This window comes from Diplotaxodon limnothrissa, linkage group LG20 (assembly GCF_057381915.1).
Source record: "Diplotaxodon limnothrissa isolate DT_005_m linkage group LG20, D_limnothrissa_male_GT1.1, whole genome shotgun sequence".
In the NCBI taxonomy this organism is placed as follows: Eukaryota; Metazoa; Chordata; class Actinopteri; order Cichliformes; family Cichlidae; genus Diplotaxodon; species Diplotaxodon limnothrissa.
Window position 1 is genome coordinate 2,417,803 of NC_140615.1, and position 21,230 is coordinate 2,439,032.

Sequence of the window (21,230 nt, forward strand, 5' to 3'; positions counted from 1 at the left end):
AAAGGGAAATGTACTATTAACATTCTATTACATGTATGTGATTATTACAGATGTAATTCATATTTCAGAGTAGTAATTGTAAATTACTTCGTGTAATCAAGATGAGAGACCACGGCTATAAAAGCGAAGGTGGATTTGGGAAGCCTGTCGCAGCCATATCCTGTCCGTTTACGCGAGCAACCCATTGCGGAAGGTGCAAGACTGATAAGGAGAGTCCTCAGAATTCAGCGTATATTGCGGGATAGACAGGATCCTTTAGCTCAGCACGACAGTGTGCTCATAGAGAGATATCGATATTCCCGTGAGGGTATTATTTACTTAACCAACTTGTTGACGAGGGGGTGCAGGACCACCACCTGTCTTTGTTTTTGCTCTGCCCTTTTCTTGGTTGCTGTTATGAACAAACAAACAGATTATTTCAGGGTCTCTTTCCAAGAGACTAAAAGCAATATAAGTGATAAATATTGTAACGATGGTTAAGTGTTACTGGACAGTGACATGTTGGTTTTCTCTGCACACTGTTGTTGTTCCTTTAAGATTCATGTTTGGTTGGGCTGCAGGAAGTAGTGAGGGTGGTGTACAGGAAGGGGTGGGGGGACCTGGTTGTTCTGTGTGTGTGCCAGGCTGAAGAGAGGTGTAGTTCGAGAGCGCTTCCCCCTGAGTTAACAACCCGCTGGCTTATGTGCCGAATAAACGGACAAACTGAGACCCCAACCGTCTGGTTCTTGTGAACGTTACATTGGTGTCAGAAGTGAAGAAAGAAAAAAGAACCCCAGAACGCCCGAGACCCTGTTGCCGGCGACGCTTGCCGTTACGAGACGAGGATGTTGCCGGGCAGGATTAAGAAGGAGACGGAGGAGAGGGAGGTTCGTCCGCGCTCGCCCGCCCATGGAGTGAGGGAAACGGCGCTGCGGCTGTCTGCCGAGGCTGGATTTTCTCCAGGTTTGACTAGGCTCGGGAACTGTTCGCACAGCGGCCGCGATTCCGGCGGGAAGGAGTCGACCTCGCTTGGCGCGCCGTCACGTGATGTAAACAAACATGGCGGCGCCCAGCAAGCTGCAGCGAATATAAAAACGCCTAAGTTCAGCGGCAAGACGCCATGGGAAGTGTTTATCGCACAGTTCGAGCTGTTAGCTGTTGCAGCTGGCTGGTCTGAGGAACATAAAGCTCTCCAATTGGCTTTGTGCCTGTGTGAGGATGCAGCTGCATGCCTGCTGCTGCTGACCGAGGAGCAGAGGGGAGATTATAATGCTCTGGTCGGAGCACTTCAGAGGCGCTTCGGGCAGTATAACCAACCAGTGCTGCTGAGGTCGGAGTTCCACAACAGACGCAGATTGCCAGGTGAGCCCCTCCGCATTTTGGCCCATGAAGTCGAGTGCCTTTGCCGGAGGGCGTATGACAGCATGCCACCATCAGTGCAGGCGGAGTTAGCTCGGGACCAGTTCCTGCAGGCCCTGAGCCCTAAAGAGCTCCGCATGCAAACTCAGCTTGCTCGGCCGGCCACACTCAGTGCAGCCCTGGAGCTAGCGTTGGAGAGGGAGATGCTTGCAGGATCCTCTGGGGGCGCTGACGACGCACACGTGGTGAGGGCTGTGTCAGCACCTGTGGAACAGATGGAGACGCCAGCGGGCCTGTGCAGTTTGGTGCAGACAGCTTCGCTGCAGTCGCCTTCCCCTCGGGCTGGCCCACACCGCCGACCTCAGAGCTGCTGGGGATGTGGACAAGTCGGACACCTCATCAGGCAGTGCCCCAAGCTTGCAGCGGTTCAGGGAAACGCCCACGGGCCCGTGTAGGCGGGAGTACACGGGCCTGGGAGAACGACATCCCCACACCACCGCCACCTCCACCCGGTGCGGCCATCACTGTGGGCTGGACCCAGGTTGGCGGCTTTTGCCATGTTCCAGTGACGATTGCGGGGGTGTCCTGTACGGCCCTGCTGGACACGGGATCCAATGCAACGCTGGTCCGACCCGATATTGTCCCAACCGGAGCTGCTGTACAACCGACTAACGTGCAACTTAAGACTGTGACCGGTGATCTGGCCCCAATGAGAGGGAAGGGAGTGTTCCAGTTCAAGGTGGGGGACCTCGGTGTGTCTTATGCTGCCTGGGTGGCTGACGTGCAGGACGCCTGCATCCTTGGGCTGGATTTTTTACGAGCCATTGGTGGTGTACTGGACTTAGGCAAAGGCCTCCTCGTACTCCCTGATGGGAAGAAGGTGCCGCTTATTCCTCCCCCGGTCTGCACAGCATCTGCCGCGGCGTCCACCTCCACCGCAGAGACCCCTGCAGACCCGCCAGCAGAACAGCGAGCGGAGGAGGAGGAGGAGGAGAGGCTCTCAGCAGTGAGGAGTATCTGGTCAAAGAACTGTGAGGGGCTGACTCCACAGCAGCAAGAGAGTCTATGGCAGGTACTAAAAGAGTTTAGTGACATTTTTGCCCTGAAAGAAAGTGATGTTGGCTTGACACACTTGGTAGAGCACGTCATTGAGACCGGGGATGCCCAGCCTATTAAAGTGCGCCCCCGCCGCCTGCCCCTGGCTCATCAGGAGGCTGCAGACAGGGAGCTGTGTGAAATGATGAAGGCGGGCATCATAGAACCATCTGATAGCCCGTGGGCCTCCGCGGTGGTGATGGTGCCTAAGAAAAAAAGTCCTAGGATGCGTTTCTGTGTGGACTACAGACCACTCAACAAAGTGACGAAGAAAGACTCTTACCCCCTTCCCAGGATTGATGAGTCCCTCGACTTAGTAGCCGGGTCCTCCTGGTTTTCCACCCTGGACCTGCGGAGTGGCTACTGGCAGGTGCCACTGTCCCCGGAATCCAGACCGAAGACAGCCTTCTGCACTAACAGGGGACTATGGCAGTTCAAAGTCCTGAGTTTTGGCCTTTGCAACGCTCTTGCGACCTTCGAGAGGCTCATGGACAGTGTGCTGGCTGGCGTCCCACGGCAACGGTGTCTGGTTTACCTGGATGATCTTCTAGTGCACGGGAGCTCCTTTGATGCTGCCCTGGATGCCCTGAGACAAGTGTTGGAGAGGGTGGCAGCTGCAGGCCTGAAGCTGCACCCCGACAAGTGCCACTTCATGAGGAGGGAGGTGGAGTTTCTGGGCCACAAGCTGGGTCGTGAGGGCATCAGCACTTTGGAGGAAAAAATTCACACCATTACCGAGTGGCCCACACCAGCAGACCAGAAACAGCTCAAAAGCTTCCTAGGACTGGCGTCTTATTACAGGAGGTTTGTGAAGGGCTTTTCCTCCATAGCCGCACCACTCTTCCACCTGCTGCAGAAGGACCGTGACTTCATCTGGACCCAGGACTGTCAGCAGGCGTTCGACACCCTCCGCAGATCGCTGACAGAGTCCCCAGTCCTTGCCCCCCCTGACCCCGCCCTGCCTTTTGTCCTGGACACTGACGCAAGTAATGTGGGGCTGGGAGCGGTGTTGTCGCAGGTTGGACCGGAAGGGGAGAAGGTGGTGGCGTACTTCAGCCGGGTCCTGAACAGGAGCGAGCGGCGCTACTGTGTCACACGACGAGAGCTGTTGGCTGTGGTGGCGGGGGTGAGACACTTTAAATACTACCTGTGCGGCACAGCATTTGTTGTCAGAACTGATCATGCTGCCCTTCAGTGGCTGATGTCTTTCAGGGAGCCAGAGGGACAGGTGGCTCGCTGGCTGGAGGAGCTCCAAGCCTTCAATTTCACCGTGGAGCACAGAGCAGGGACGCACCATTCTAACGCAGATGCCCTCTCTCGCCGCCCATGTGCTGCAGCTGGCTGCCGTTACTGTGAGAAGCGAGAGGAAATAGAGCGGGAACTCACGACAATAGACGGAACAGCACAGCTCGCCTGCAGGGTTCTTCTGGTGGTGGATGCAGCGGAGTGGAGGGCACGGCAGGAACAAGACACAGACCTGCTGCCGGTCCTGCAGTGGCTGGAGAAGGGGGAGCAACCCCTTTGGGATGAGGTCACTGGGTTTTCCATCTGTACCAGGGGGCTGTGGGCCAAGTTTGCAGCTCTCAGGCTGAAGGAGGGGGTGTTGGAGCGTGCCTGGAAGGATCCTGCCACGGGGGAGGAGAGGTGGCAGGTTGTGGTGCCAAGGTCGCTGAGGTCAGCTGTGCTGGGAGCCTGCCATGGGAGCACTGGCTCTGGCCACTTTGGGGTCTCCAAGACTCTTCGCCGCCTCCGCCAGGGCTATTACTGGGGTCAACAGCGGAGGGATGTGGAGGACTTTTGCCGCAGCTGTGATGCATGTTCCTCACACAAAGGGCCACAAGACCAGTCCCGGGCTCAGCTTCAGCAGCAACCAGCAGGAGCCCCAATGGAGCGAGTAGCTGTGGACGTCATGGGCCCATTTCCTCGCACAGACAGAGGAAACCGCTATGTTCTTGTGGCCATGGACTATTTTACCAAGTGGCCGGAAGCATACGCCATCCCAGATCAGGAGGCTGAGACGGTCGCTGATGTATTAGTGGAGGGGATGTTCAGCCGCTTTGGAACAGCAGAGACCCTCCACAGTGACCAGGGGCGTAACTTTGAGTCCAAGGTATTTGCTGCCATGTGTGAACGCCTTGGGACTAAGAAAACCCGCACCACCCCACTTCACCCCCAAAGCGATGGGCTGGTGGAAAGGTTTAACAGGACGCTGGCCCAGCAGCTAGCCATCCTTACCTCAGAACACCAACGGGACTGGGATTACCATCTTCCCCTTACCCTCATGGCCTACAGGTCGGCAGTGCAGGACTCCACCCAATGTACGCCTGCCCTGCTCATGTTAGGGAGAGAGCTGAGAACTCCTGCAGAGTTGGCTTTTGGGAAACCCCCGGACGCGCCAGAGGCACCACCGGGCCGGGACTACGCAAGGAAGCTGCAGGACCGGCTGGATTCTGCACATTCCTACGCCCGAGAGCAGCTGGCGAAGGCAGGCCTGCGCCAAAAGAGGAATTACGACATCACCACTAAAGGGAGGCACTTCCGTGCTGGGGAGCTGGTGTGGGTCTACAGCCCAAAGAGGAAGAAGGGACGGTGTCCTAAACTGGATAGCAGCTGGGTGGGGCCTTGCAGCGTCCTAGAGCGAGTGGGGGAGGTTGTTTACAGGGTGCAGTTGCCTCCTAGGGGGAGGATAGTAGCGCTGCACAGAGACCGGATGGCCCCCTACAGAGGACAGTCCCTCCCCTCCTTTCCAGAGGGACGTGTACAGAGCGTCCATGACCCTGCTCAGAGGGGCCCCCGACCGGGGCTGCGTTCCCCCCCCTCGGACTCTTCACCCCAAAGCCCCGAAGCTCCGCGTCCTCCTCAGGGGCTCAGGAGGTCAAGGAGGGAACGTAGGCTACCGCCCCGCCTCAGAGACTGTGTCGTTCCCTCGGGGACGAGGAACTTATTGCTGGGGGGGCAGTGTAACGATGGTTAAGTGTTACTGGACAGTGACATGTTGGTTTTCTCTGCACACTGTTGTTGTTCCTTTAAGATTCATGTTTGGTTGGGCTGCAGGAAGTAGTGAGGGTGGTGTACAGGAAGGGGTGGGGGGACCTGGTTGTTCTGTGTGTGTGCCAGGCTGAAGAGAGGTGTAGTTCGAGAGCGCTTCCCCCTGAGTTAACAACCCGCTGGCTTATGTGCCGAATAAACGGACAAACTGAGACCCCAACCATCTGGTTCTTGTGAACGTTACAATATTACCATTCTGTAGAATATTCTTATATTTCACTTTTACTTGTTCCCATGTTCTAGTGGGTCCTGTTGTGGCTCTAATGTGAAAGGGGATATAATATAACATATTATAATATAATATAATGTAATATAATATTGGATAATATAGTGTGATATAATAAATCTATAAATAGGCTAAATAATAAAGTGACTGAATAGTGGTATTGTCATGCGCTTTGGGTGCCTTGAAAAGCGCTATATAAACCCACTCCATTATTATTGTTATTATTGAATTACTTACAAGTTTAATTTGTCAGCAACTTCCTGCCAGCCCTCTCTCCTTGCTTTTGCAGCCTTTGCAGTGTTCCCTTGCGTTTTAATTAAACTCTGAAACTCCTGAAATCCCTCACTCAAGAGTTCTTGCTCTGCTGCCGAAAAATACCGAGCACGCCCCTTCGACATTTTCGCCGACCAATCAGCGGGTTGCCGATCAATGTTTCTACTATTGACGCGTAGCCCCTTTTACGACACCCAGTGATGTCACATTACTGCGTCCAGCTGTACTAATCGTCAACAACAGGTGTGTTCGGGGAACCGGATTAGCGAGCTCACGGTTAGCGCGATGGTTTGGTCTTGGATGTGTCATTTGATCTTGGATGTAGTGAGCGACGTACGAAGAACGGGCCCCTGGTGGGATTTAAGCTGTTGCTGAAAACATGTACACGCAGCAAATATGGCATATACTGTCAACATGACATCTCTTATCAGCTCTTTGCTCAAATACCATCCAAATGCCGTCTTTCACGTATGGCGTGCTATTTACTTTACAGTTGCTATGAATCTCAAAGCTGCTTTGCAACACCTCCAGCCCAGTTTTTGTTATGCTTGAGTCTGAATCAGTGTTGTATCTGTGCCACTAATGTCTGTTCTTTTCTGTCTCACCCTCCATTTATGCACACAGAAGGGCAGGGATGTGCTTTCAGAACAGACACACATAATTTTCTGTAGCTGGAAATACCAACCTTCGTTTAACTAAAGTGGTCCGTGATAAGTATGATAAATAAAGGATATCTGCTGCATACAGCAAGACGTCCAATTCCCTACATTCTTCCTAAAATGTACTTTCTCTTGTCAGAATCCTTTCACCCAGAGCTTTGGGAAATGTTTTTTCCTTTTTTGCTGAGGTTGCAACTGAATATGTAGCGTGATTGACCTTTTCTCTGGAAAACATCAAACGGTAGTCGTTATTATTTGAGGTAGAAGTTGACATTGGCTGTCTTTGATGGGAGAGCCCCATTCAAGTTCCAGATTGCGGCAGATGCACTTTAAGTTCTTCCTCATCGACGATCAATTTGTAATACTAATAAGTAACCACACGTCAAATAATTGTAAATAATCTTTACAGTCACAGAAATTCCACTCAGACGGGTTTAAAACTTCCAGAGGCTACACTGTCTTTGACTGAATTATTCTGTTACTGCACTTTCAGCAAATTCTGAAACCACAGGAGCTTGAAGTCTCATGCACTTCACAGCCCAAACTGCATGTCATTACTTCTGCTGACCGCAGATGAGAAGTGATAAATATCCAGGAGTAACTGTGACGATGACACTGTCTTCTCTGGAAAGAGGAAGCCATAATTGCATGATTTCTGAGTACAGTACATGCATGCTGACTCAATTATCCTGACTCCACTGGGCAGTCCTAAAGGTGCAGAAATCACAGCAGAAAAACCCAGCTGGATGTTGTTTCCATGGATTTAATCTTAATCGAATAAAAGTGTCGAGACTGTTGTTTCAACACGTCCCTTTTGGAAATTTTGGATTCTTTTCCAAGATGTAACTTGTGTTTTATTCCTCTTTCTTTATCTCGAGATGTTTTTTCTTTTAAGATTCTGCTGACTTGGTAGCGTTGCATAATTTGTGCAGATTTTTCACATGCATGCTTAACATGCTGCCACATACAAAGACAATGGATTCAGATCTGGTGACTAAAGTGTTCATTGAAGTGCACTGAGCTGTCACATTGTGAAACCAGTTTGAGAGGCTGGAAATAACCAGAAGATGGTAAATTATGGTCATAAAGAGAGTCATACGTTCACCTGTGACACTGAAACCATGATTGATTGGTAGTTATTAAAAGAGGGCCAAGAAAAAAAAATTCCCAACAGCATTAGCGCATGGACTTTGGACACACATCCTTCTGGTCCAGTGAAGAAGAAAGAAGGTAACAGGAGTGGTGGCAGTATGATTAATTCTTCAAACACCTAACTCAGGATAAGCAGACTAGGAATTTGCAGGAATATCACGTTCTATACTTTCCTCCTAAGCCTGTGCTCACTTAGGAATAATCGGTTTAAAGCCAAAAAGGCTTTAAACCTGGAAAACAAACTACACCGAATATTTTTGATGTCACGTCATGATCTGAAGCCAAGGACTCACAAAAACAAATGGTATTTAATATGAAACATCAGACGGCACCATATTTTGGAAGATGCATGCACAGTCTAAACATGGCAAGAGGCAGATGCTACATGTGATTCTTTTTGCAAATGAGGCGACAAGTTCAGGGAGGGAAAGAAAAGACAGCTATTGTTTCGCCTCCCCTGCCCTTGTGACAGCTGTGGAGGTGTGGGCCTCCTGCAGGAGAACACTGAGCACGGAGACAATATGAATGGCTTCGCCAAGTGTGAAGTGTGTGGGCTTTGCTCTGTGCAACAGGGGCTGCTTTCAGAATAGCTCATCAAACACCATCAGGCTCTTTATTGTGTTCTTTGGAACATTTTGTGTAGATGTTTTTCTTTATCTTCAGAGCGTGATAAAAACTTTTACGCTCCCGCTCTAGCTTTCTTTGCCCGTGCTTATCTGGCTGTGAAAGCAGATGATTTATGTACCGTCTTCACACTTGAGTTTATGTGTTATTGCGATAAGGCCGGTGGGGTTGTGTGCGTGTCTGTGTGATGGTTTATGAGTGTTTATTGAGACCGCAGATTGTCGGATGGCCTACTGGAGGACACAAACAATCTTCCGTGGGAATGCAAAGTTCCATGAGTTCCCAATCCCTCTCCTTATCTCCAGCGTTCCCACATGAGTAATGCATGTTGTCCTCTGCACCATCTGACCACCGCACTGCTGGTGACCATTTGCAAACTGCATGCGTTTAGTTGCGTGCTGCAAGGTGGTTATAATGAACTACATCTGGGCAAAACAATCGCAAGTGATTGTCAGAAACGTCTGAAATACATAAATAAAAAGCTTTTGTCTTTGTGTTAACCAAGAACGCAAGAGTGACAGACAACAGTGTGTGAAACGAATTGAAAGGTGGAGGAGGTGATGGTGTTGGGTGGGGTGTGTGTATGTGTGTGTGTGAGAGAGGAATCAACCTCAAGTTTTGCATACTTTCCAGTGTCTCTCATACACAGTTAGTATGTCAACACCATGGTGTCCACCTGCCTGCTCACCTGCCAGACTGTTCACTGGAATCACCTGGCTACACTCAGGGCCCTGCCCATGGGTGTGAACACGAGGCAGAATTTAAAAAACAAACTGTTGCTCCCTAACTACAGATGACACAAATCATTATTAGGTAGACGTTTAGTCCGACACAAATGAAACCATTTAAATCAAACAATACGATTTTTGTGTTTATGCCTGTGAAGCAGCTAGATTTCAGTAAATAAATCGTGAGCATCTCTCATACTCAGCGCATGTTTATGTTTAGTGTTTGTTCACTGAAAGATTGCTACTGTGAAAAAAACACCCACTGTCACTAATGTCTTGGCACACACACACTTTTGGGTAGACGTTGGGGAAATTCCCAGTAACCTGCATGAGTAAAGGTGATTTGCGTATGCTCACTAATCTAAGGGGTTTGGCTGTAACTGTAAACCTATTACACCTGGACACACACACACACACACACACACACACACACAGACATGCACACAGCCCCTTTGCTTCAAGGCCTCGCACACTAATGGTCATTAAGTGGTTGAATGTGTGTTTGTGTGCGTGTGTGTATACACATGCATTCATAAGCCAGTTTTACAATTCACCTGCTATTCTTTGACCGTTAAACATCAAGTGACTCAGACGTAGTGCGGTTAGTTGATTAAATCGCTCGCGCACGCATGGACACCGTTACAAATGCACAGCAACGAAAGAAACAGGGAAATATATGAAAACGCATGTCAACAGCAGCAAAATGTCATCATCATCTTTTTGACTTCCAAGAAATTAGGAAAGTGGAGAAGATCATGTGCAGCAGATAAATCTAGTGATGGTTAACCTGCCTTCTTGAGATAGGAAAAAGTAATCAATTAAGTTTGTTTGGCCTCGAACACTTCTTGAAACGATTCCCTGATTAAAGCACGACTCCCCTGGATGTAAATTCTTGAGCACATTGATGGATTGCCACATCGTATTTAGCTTTCCCACTCCAGTTTCCTGTAACACATTTCAGGTCCAAAAACACAAATTGTAACACCTACATTTTCTAGTAAAGCAATAATTCTGTGTGTGTGTGTGTGTGTGTGTGTGTGTGTGTGTGTGTGTGTGTGTGTGTGTGTGTTACTGAGTGCAAGGGTCCAATGTCTCTCTGGCCTTATCGCCTTGCCTGAATGCTCCAGGTGCAGACTGCCCTCTAAGAACCCTAACCGTCAGCTGTAACACTGAATGCTGAGGGTTTTTCCGAACACGTTTATCAAGTCCTTTTGTGAAGCTCTTGTGGGTATTTTGACAAAGAATCATTCCTACAACTGCAGCTACAACTATTTCTAACCTTAAACATTTCATTCAACACTTTTGCACAACTGTTCTTGCAGATAGCAGTAATGTCTTGGTACTACTGTGGATGCTGACACGTCTTTAACACACATTTGTGCAATGTTATGGATGCAGACGGGGTAAAGCAAATCTGACCTGGCGATTGCTCTTATCTGCTCTTTGTGCCAAGAGCTACAACAGAACACTTTCAAATCTGTACAGCTGACTTTTCCTTTTCTTTCCTTCTTTAGCTTTTGGCATCAAAATTACTTGGTTTGTGTCTCTGAGTGAAATATAGACTTTCATATGTTGACCACATGTTGCAAAGCAACCCCCCGAATCTGCAAGCTGTTTTTTTTTTGTTTTTGGTTGTTGCTATAATTTCAAATTTTGTATGAAGACATGGGTGGTTTTTTTGTATAAAAATGATGCAACATCTGTCAACAATTAGGCAGCTTGTTTTCCTCTCAGCTCGATTATTTGAGTGCCTGAAAACCTGCATTTCTGACTTTAACTGACTTAAACTCTAAGCATTTATCTCAGGGTGCAGCTGCCAAACACATGAAACGTGGAAAAATAAAAGTGTCACAGGTATAAGTTATACTCTCATCAATCATTTGGTTGATTGATGAGAGTATAGCTGAGTAAAACTGAATCAGTGTGCGCCCCTCCTGAGATGAACTTTGACCTTATAAAAAATACAATTACCTGGTTATTTTATCTTTTTAGGAAATTGCATGAAAGTTTGTTTTAATTGGTACATGAACTCTTACATATAATGGAAAACTTTTTTGTGAGATAGATAGATAGATAGATAGATAGGTAGGTAGGTAGGTAGGTAGGTAGGTATCAGTTTCATGCAACAATCCTTACTATGGTATTTGTGTAACTGAGACCTCCTGAAACTGAAGGTTCATAAAAAAAGAATTATGATATTATGATACTGGTCATGGGATCTGTAAGCAAATATTCCTCATATATCCTTCTTCATTATAAAGACCACAGCCTACTCTGTCGTTTCTTTCTCACTTGTGGTTGTACTTTAATATAATATATGGAATATACTGTCAGCATCCTGAGAGTTAAAAAAAATTGGGATCACGTGCGTTAGGTACGAGAAATACTGCTGATCTTTCAAAGAAGATATGGCTCCCCCTTGCTGGACAGGTTTTTCTGGACTGATTCACTATTAATTTAAAACATGCACGTGTCCCTGCTGCAACACACCTGAATAAAATAAACAGGTCATTAGCAAAACTATAGAACTTGACTGCATGCTGAGGTGGCGACCCCTAACAATACTCAAGTAAATCTAAATAAATGTAAGTAAATGTAAGTGTTTGGAAAAATGTACTTCTAAAAGTACTTTTATTGCATGTTTATGTTTATGTTCATTCACTCATGAGATGCTGTAACAGGAATCAATGGCTGAATGGCCACATCAGCAAGCAGTCAAGTTCTGCAGTCTGGCTAATGCCCTAATTTTATTCAGTGTGCTGCAGCAGGGACGCGTGTAAAGAGCTCCCTCGAGGACTGTTTGACACCCCTGGTGTTGGACCATCGCTCTGGATTTAAGCAGCAGAAACATCTGACTGCAGATATCTTTAGTTAAGACGTTTCTGACTCTGAAAGCCAACCAAGTGTTTGCTCGTTCACTATGACATAATGACCCTCAATCACCATGATCCCTGTGTACCCTGATCATTTACAGGGAATGTGCCTGTGGTAATATTTCAGTGTACTGAACATGTACACAGATCGATGACACGCTATAAAGTTATTGTCCAGATTCCCGGTGTTTTTATCGTGCTGTGATACCCACTGCTTCTACGGCTTCATATGCACCATATATCATTCATCCAAGCAGGCAATCGGCTGGATTTGTTACGACAGTGCTTATCATGAGTCAGTGGCCTTTGATAACACAGTTTGCTGCTTTGCTTCGTGCTTTTTTTGGATGTAGATGCTCATCATGTCCCAGCATGCCTTGCAGAACTACACTGTAAAAAGTTCATCAGTTTAACATTTGGTTAACATAAAGAATCGCTGACACTCCTGTTTACTCGCCACTAGAAAAAGAGTTTCGTGTCCTACTGGACTGTTTGCGGGACCTCAAATGAACACAGGTTAAACACACAGACACACACACAAAATAGCATTGGAATAAAGGCACTATCTGCTTTAATATTATCTACTCTTAACTTGGTTCGTTTGACCACTCAGACTGTTGTAGCGAACCTGACAGTGCACGCAGCAGACTCTAAGAGGTTGACAGGTTTGTTGTCACAGATCAAAAAAAAGCTTTGGGGAAATACCTCTCCTATATACATCGTGCGAAAGAAAGCACATGTTGCGCTACAACACATGTTGCGTCCAGGAATCTACGCCTGAAATTTAAAAAAAACACACACACAACAAAAACAGCACAAAAAAGGAAGCAGCCACAATGCAGCGCACATCAAAAGCCACCTATGAATGACGCTGTTTTCTAAACCTGCGGGGTGATGTAATGCCTGCCGCTGTTTGCTTCCCTGCAATGGTTTATGAAGAATAATGTCATTGTGTAGGAGCATTCATTATCACTGTGATGACAAATAATTTCAGATTACAGTTACAGTTACAACTTTGTGGTTAAGTGAAACCAGCGGATTATCTGTGACACAGATGAGTTGTAACATTTTACTTTTACAGCACATTTTACCTTAACTGCATTGTCCTGAGGATGTGTAAAGTCTTTTAAGTGTTTTAAGAATTTTTTACTCTTTTTAACTCCAAGCATTGATAATTAAATCCTGGCATTTAGGCATTGGAAGTATGATATTCCCGAGGATTATTTTTCCTAGTTAGGATTAGATTTTTTTTAAGTAGTCCTGGAGACGGACCTTGCATAGAGAGCATGCCTTCACTCTTCTCTCACTTGATTTTATGCAAATGCCCAGTTTTAACATAACGAATGCTGTAAATACAAAACGTCTGCAAATAAGTTTTAATGTGAGTCATAGTTCTGAAATTAGGGTACAGTACAAATGTCTAAATATCCTTAGATGTACTTACATCTACATGTTACTGTGCTCTAGAGAATCTGTTTTTCTGCAACAAATATAATGTGTAAAATACCCATCACTCATCATATTTATCATATATATATATATCAGATCATATTTTTTAACCTACTATATGAGTTTCATGTTTGACCTCAACAGAAATATAAAATCAAAATAATATGGCCACATTATTGTCCTCCATGGCACCTCGTCTGTGCCAAATGAAATGATAAGAAACCACAGGCACACCGCAGGCTTTGACTCCCTTAAAATGTGAAACACTGACAATCTCCAAAAACAGGACAAACTTTATTGCTGACATTTAAACGTCTGTACATCTGAAAACAATTATAAAACCAGTGACTGTACAGTAGCACTTTGGATAATACTAACGTAAAAATTACATTGTATGAAGAGACAATAGATAGGCAAAATAAACCACTCCCCCCTTTTGACAGCCCTCACTGGCCAATGAGAGGGGGAGGAGGGCATGTGTGGATAGAGTATAAGAGAGATGACATCCAGGTGGAACATCACACAGGTGAGCATTCACATTCTGACATCTCCGCCTTTTAATGCCTGAGGATATTACTTTACTGCACCACACGCAGGAGTGCGCCTTCGACGGGTACGTCGATCTTTGCTGTGCTTATTCGCTCAAGTCAGCTTTTTTGTCGTTTCTTTTCATATGATGGTGTCTGATAAGTTAGAGAAGTGCTGTTGAGTTTATGTGTGACGGCTTCTTTCACTTCTCAGTTCATGTTTGACAAAGTTTTGACCACTGGCTCAACTGATGAGGTCGTCTTCTCTTTCCAGATCATCCTTTTGGTATGCTGACAGAAATGGAGACGGTGAGTTTGATCAGATTTTTTTGATACTTTCTCTATTTTTTGTTGGGCATTGTGTGAAGGAAGGAAAGGCATATTTATATATTTATAACTGGATCTGAGTGACAATGTGGTCTTAAATATTACCATGTCATCTATGTATAGACTGAGGGTAAAAGGCTACTGGAAAATGGGCTATGAAAAGCTAAGCCATATGGTACGGTTACCTGCATGTTATCTGTGGCCGTGAAAACACAAACACTTGCATAAATTTGCCAGTCAAACTAAAATACACATGCTTGCAGTGTTGTTCCTCGGCTCTTATCCAAAACACAAACCCTTCAGCACAGAGCTAGGATCAAATTCATTTCATTGGTGCGAGATTAAGTTTTGCAAATGTGTGCTATTTAAATTAATCCTATTATAACAATGAGCTGTGCTCCTTTTTTAGGGCTCTAAACAGAACAAGGCTCATTCAAAATTGATGAATGTGTCCGTCAGTGATCTTCAGATAGCAAAATCATTCACTGTGTGCATCACAGCACAACAGTGGCACACAACAGAACATCAATGGGCTTCATGAGAAGAAAGAAAGAAAACAAAACAAAATGGGTGTTATGTGTCATAGTAACGCCTCAGGCTATCACTGACAATAGATACAACAAATGCAAATGTTCATTATGTCCTGCCGTGTGTGTGTGTCAGATGGCTTATGCAACCGAGCTCAAGCTAAGTGGAGGCAGGGGAGCCTGGAGTGGAGTGGCTCCTTCCTCCTGCCCTGAGGTTGACCTGGAAGTCATCGAGGAGTACCTGCAGGAGCATTCACTGGAGGTCCAGCCTGCACACACGCCTGCATCACCTCTGACCTCAATGGGGCAACATATACACTCCCACCAAGGCAGCAGAATTATAGGTTAGTGTCATGATGGTAATGATGGCCGGGGGGGGAAGATAAGAGAGATGCCAGAGTGTGTCTGAGTGTGGATTATTTCTACATGTATCTCTTTTGTGTTTCTCTATAGAGAATAGTTGGTCAGGTCAGCATGCTTATGAGTGGCACTGTGGCTCTCACAGTGAGGAATACAGACAGCAGCCCCAAGCCTGGCCTAGTCCCCATGACAACCAGTGGGTAAGTTCAAGAACCTCAACTTCCTGGTAAATTTAGCCTTAATTATCTTTTTCATACTGTGTGAGAGGCACGATCAACTCGAAGTAGAATTTAGACTAACATGAGCCATTTCATTGGTGTTGTATATGATTTATAAAGATAGTTACACGTTTTTGTCTGTGTGTGTGTGTGTGTGTGTGTGTGTGTGTGTGCGTGTGTGCGTGCGTGCGTGCGTGCGTGCGTGTGTGTGTGTGTGTGTGTGTGTGTGTGTTCACCACAGGGACACATAGCATATTCCGATGAGGCATCTGGATACATTGACTCAGATTCCCAGTCCAGTAGCTCCCAGTACCAGGATTCGCCGTCACCATCCTCTGACACAGGGAGCAGGAAGGACAGAGATCCCCTGCCTCTTGCACCACTGTCAGGTAGAGTGGCACACACACACACACACACACACACACACACACACACACATAGACAGAACCACATTTGAACATGTGTGTAAGAACTAAAACTCTCAACAGCCTACAAATACCAAACGTCTCCCACACAGCATTCTGTTTTCATGCACGCACATATGAGACAGTGTTACCTCATATTTGTATTTACATCCCCTTTTTCCTCCTAAGGAAAGAGGAAGGAGCGGCTGTTCCAGTTCCTGTTTGAGATGCTTCAGACGCCATCGATGCGTAGCTGCATCTGGTGGGTCCAGTCCTCCTCTGGCACATTTCAGTTCTCTTCCCAAAACAAGGAGAGCCTGGCCCAGCTGTGGGGTCGGCGAAAGGGGAATCGCAAGCCCATGACGTACCAGAAGATGGCACGGGCTCTAAGGAACTACTCTCGCACAGGCGAGATTCACAAAGTTAAACGGAAGCTCACTTACCGCTTTGATGAGAAGACGCTAAAATGTCTACAGGGAGACTCAAATACAAAGTAGAAACAATGAGTCTATGTTAGCATAGAAATAGAATAAGGACAAAGGATGTCAAGGGAAATCACTTTGGGTGTCCCATGAATCTCGTGTCTGCTTATTATAGTTCTGTGGCATTTTGAATAACAAATGAATACTGAGTATTTGAAAGCCAGAAGCGGATGCACCGTAGCTCAGAGTCAGTTATACATACAGACCCACATTGTATTCAGTGTGAGGGGAAGAACTGTAAATGCAAACTTCAGGTACAGGCTAGGTGGGAGAGGTGATCTGGCTTTTATCATGTAAATCGAAAAGGTTATTGTAGAACATCTACTTTATAAGTAGAACTTAAATCCTTCAAATAAAAGTAGCATATTTCTCTTCTTTGTGTGTGATTCTGTATCGCAGATATTTAGCAGATACAGTTTACAATCATCTTCTTCATTTTGGTTAAGAAAACATGATCTGTTTGTGTCAAAAATGTCTTTTTTATGATAAAATAAATCTGCACATATTTTCAGAACATCTGACTATATGCTTGTGTGTGTGTGTAAAATGGCAAAGATAACCCGCACAGTGCATGTGGCTCAAATAAACACAGACATGGACGGACAGACCTGCACCCACAGCCAAAATTGTATGCAAAGTGAGCATGCAGGGAAAAACCGCCACTAAAAACAGACGTGTTAATCAGTAACATCTAAAGAGTTTGCACACACAGAAGCGAGCACACACAGATACACACCCTAACTTTGATGAGAAGTAGACTTTTTTTTCTATAAAGCTGCCAAACTGAGTGTCAATCCCAAGTTAAATAAACAATAGTACCTATTGTACTATTGTACTAGTACTTGATTTATAGAACACACTCACAGGTTTTGTTCCAGTAGTTTCTTCGTGCCACATTTGCAATGTCAGGTAGTAAAAGTGACTCATTGGTGTATCATGTATTGTATTTCTGTATGATTTTGACCTGTTTCGATACTTTCATTCCAAAAGAAAGGCAGAAAAGAAATTCTACCTTTTCCTGAAATCCACGTTTCCTTTACTGCGGTTACCAAGTACCTCGTGGCTTAAAATTTAACAGTCAAAACTAAGATCTACTCTTGTAGATCATTCTCTCCACTAGTAAAGACTAGTGATTTTTATCCTTAAGCTGTAAGGCTCAGAGTAAAATGCAACTGTAATAGAAATTCAGTCAGGTAATAAACATAACCATTATATGTCATTAAAAACCTTTGTCTTTATGGGACTTTTGTTTGCATGAAAGCTTTCGCTTTTGATTCATTTGATACGTGTTGCTGAGGACACATCTCTACTTGGACTTGTCGTAACAGAACTTTTAAATGTCATCTTGCTGCAACTCCAACTTTCCTTCACCCCCCACAGCACGAAACACACCCCTTTTGTGGAAAAGCCACATTTACATTATTGGGAGTAGGGAAAGGCTCTTCACTTACTGATGAAATACAGATGGCGTCTCCATGGAGTGCATGCCTGTTGTTCGTGCACGTACAAGCGCATGCATGTTCGCATATAAAAAGTGTCAGCTCAGTGCCTTTGTTGCTAAATTGAAGCCAAACGCAACAAGAGACAAACCATCGAATGTGTTGGATGTTACTCAGCTGCCTTCGAGGAAACTCGTTCTGTCATTCGTAACAGCTTCTGGTTGTCTTGCTCTAATGGCTGAATGGAGCTGGGTGGCCTACACAGTACTGGAAGTGCTTATTGCTGCAGCATGTTGCTTTGGTAACGTGTTGGTGATGTGTGCTGTGTGTTTCGGTATCCGGGATTCCCTTCGGGAACCAACATTCTGCTTCCTCGTGTCCTTGGCAGTGGCTGACTTCCTTGTGGGTGTGGCCGCTGTGCCCCTTGCAGTATTATTGGATGGCTGGGTGAGTCTAATCCCTGAGTTGTGCCTGCTTCTCAGCTGTGTTGTGCTGGTGTTGACGCAGGCATCTGTGCTGTCACTGCTAGCAATTGCTGTGGACCGATACCTGCGGTTGCACACACCACTCAGGTGAGGTGAACTCTGGGTCTCCTGTTTTGTGAGTGAACACTGTGATATTTTCAGGTTTTCCCTTTTATTGTGCTTTATCCCTCTTTCAGATACAAAGCCTTGGCCACACAAAGGCACACATGGATCGGCGTGTCTGTTTGCTGGATGCTTTCATGTCTCCTTGGCTTCACTCCTCTATTCGGCTGGCACAATTACTCCTCCCCAGCATCTGATTCTACCAACACATCTTCCACTTCTTTCATCCGTCCGCCGTGCACTTTCCTCTCAGTTATCTCCCTCCCTTTCATGGTCTACTTCAACTTTCTCGGATGTGTCATGGCACCCCTGCTGGTCATGACCCTCCTCTACACTCGAATCTTTTGGAGCCTACAGGGACGTCTAAAGGACAGCTGCCCTCAGTCCCGGGCCTCTCTGCTCAGGGAGAAGAGGCTGGCCTGCTCCCTGGCTCTCGTCCTCATCTTGTTTGCTGGCTGCTGGATTCCTCTCCACCTGATGAACTGTCTGCTGTTGTTTCAAGGCCCTCAGGCTGTCACACAGGGAACGCTCTATACAGGCAGGTGACAGTACTTTTTCTAGCCCTTACGCAGTTTGCAGCTGGTTGTTAAATATTCGAGAGCATGTGACTCATTAACACCACTTGCTGTGAAATGTAACACTAGCCAATCCAAATGTTCCAGGTATTCTCCTGTCTCACGCCAACTCAGCAGTCAACCCTGTGATCTATGCCTGTCGCATTCCAAAGATCCAGCAGGCCTACGGTCAATTATGGAGGCGCTTCCTTGCGTGGTTAAACTGTTGCCATCGGGAAAAAGCAGGTTCGCAGATCATTAACATGCAGCTGAGCCATTAACATACACATCTGGATAAAGATGGAAAAGCAGTCTCCAATAAGGGGCCTTTTGGACTTTGTCAGGAAGTTTGTATCTGCTCATAGAGTCTGTGTTCAACCATCATGTAAAGCTTTATTAAAGCGAATCACATAGACTGGGGAAAGAAGCCAGTTGAGTGTAATTTCCATTTATGGATATTTGTGCAAACTTTATTCTACAGATAGCAATTTCCTGTGTCTCCACTAGAGGGCGGCACACACTAACCATCGGCACAGCTCCTGTTCGACGACAATCACGACTGCAGTGTGTGACAAATAATTTCAAGCTGCCATTCACTGATTTTTGGACAACTTATTTAAGACAAATGTGACTTTATTAAAATGTACATCTTTTAAAAGCACATAAGTTAACACTTCCAGTCAATTCAACACTAATCATGCTGCGTGTCTTCCTCCTCCTTTTTTATTATATCTGGCAATAAACGTCATACTTGAGCCATGAGCATGTGTTGTATGTTCCTCAGTGTGCAGCGAGCTCCTCAGGGAAGGCAATAGACTGTATAGTTATCACCTGAGCAGGGTGCAGTCCCACCCACCAAACTATACAACCTACTACCTCACCCTGTCAGAGCCCAAGTCAAACACACCCCAGGTTCACCTTTCTAAAAATGTTGGGCCTATTTACCTGCTCGGCGTGAAAACAAGAATAAGACTGCTGAAAGCTCGTGTTTTTGCTTGGAGACGGCAGTCGGCGAGCGGCTGACTCGGCTGTCTCTTGGGAAAGACAGTAGATTGTATAGTTATTTAAAAAAGAGGTTACACAACCCCACAACTATTCAATCTACTACCTCAGCTCCAAGGACAGCATCCACGTTGCTTCAACATCGAAGATCCGCAAAGGTATCCTTCCTGCAACGGCACAAAGAAAGAAAGCGCTCAATAATATTAACTAACTCACTGAAATCATCTGGTTATTCAAGTTTTATTCTCGTGTACTTTTAAAAGTTACATTTTTCACAATATCTTCGAGTGACGTGTTGAAATTCAACCTCTGCAAAAAGCAGCCTCGTTGCATTTTTGCTTTTGTTCTCCGTGTCTGTTTTATTTGGTTTAAAATAGGTACGGCTCAACGTCACGAGTGAAAGTGCTCACGCCTCACGCCAACAAGTCTTCAACTGCCAAGATTTGGAGAAACATTTATCGCTTCTAAACAAAAGAAGATCCTCACGATCGACCCCGTTTTTCTGTAACGTCTTTAAGAAACACGTTCCGCTAAAATAAATCAGAGGCAAATCATTTTAACGGTGAGTGGACGACGGAAAGTGAGAGCACTAATGTGTGAAAGCCCAACAAACAACTCACTGGCTTCCTGAGACTCTGGCATGTGATCGAAAGAGAGAAAAAAAGCGAGCTGCTCGATTCTGTGCCAGGAATCCTCCGTTTTCGCCAAAAACTGAGCTCATTGCAGCGGCTATCCCTGTGCAGGCTGGCTGCTGCTCCTCAGACGGAGGTACACACACAGATGCCTGCAAATATGGCTTCCACCAGCTGCCTCTCATTGAATACAAAGCTGGGATTCTGCCCCCCAAAACACAACAACGAAACACAAAATGGCGTCTTGCACATCGGCCATTTTAGGTCTGCTTTAAAACACTGTAAGGGTCTACCTTTTAGGTTTTTCGTGAGCTTGCTGCATCGTGATGAAGAAAGCACAGCTGTTCTATCAGGAGTGATGGAGAGTCAGTCCTGTGCCAACACTAAGGCGAAGCCAAAAGAGCCAGACGACACTCTATCACGGAGCGAGAGGGAAACTCTAACTTTACTTATCAGGCAGCTGGACGAAGCCACGACCGCGTGCAGCATGTTTCTGTCCGTGTAATGTTTCAGTAGCACCCTCACAGAGCGGGCAGGCATTTTGCTCTGTTAAAGTTTGATTCATTTGGGAAGTCGTTGCTTCTCCTTCAGCCATTACCAGTTAAACTATTGCTAAACATGAGATAAAGATTAGCTCCGTGCACATCAGGTTGACATGCCAGTAACTGCGGGGTTAATGAGTGGCAGACAAACGCCAGGCCGGGGC

General features: G+C 46.1%; 2 protein-coding genes across 2 annotated transcripts; both read left to right on the forward strand.

Moving 5' to 3' along the window:
• Positions 1–14,280: 14,280 nt before the first annotated feature.
• Positions 14,281–16,325, forward strand: LOC146610214 (uncharacterized). Its single transcript, XM_085345197.1, has 5 exons — positions 14,281–14,301; positions 14,983–15,190; positions 15,300–15,406; positions 15,666–15,813; positions 16,018–16,325. Exons 1-5 carry the CDS (start codon positions 14,281–14,283, stop codon positions 16,323–16,325), a joined length of 792 nt encoding a protein of 263 aa, XP_085201323.1.
• Positions 16,326–17,883: 1,558 nt separating this feature from the next.
• Positions 17,884–19,642, forward strand: LOC146610215 (adenosine receptor A3). The gene is given in 3 exon segments (XM_085344549.1): positions 17,884–18,321; positions 18,411–18,940; positions 18,981–19,642. Coding segments are annotated over 3 exon segments (1,059 nt in total). The 5' UTR covers positions 17,884–17,983; the 3' UTR covers positions 19,172–19,642.
• The last annotated feature ends 1,588 nt before the right edge of the window (positions 19,643–21,230 follow it).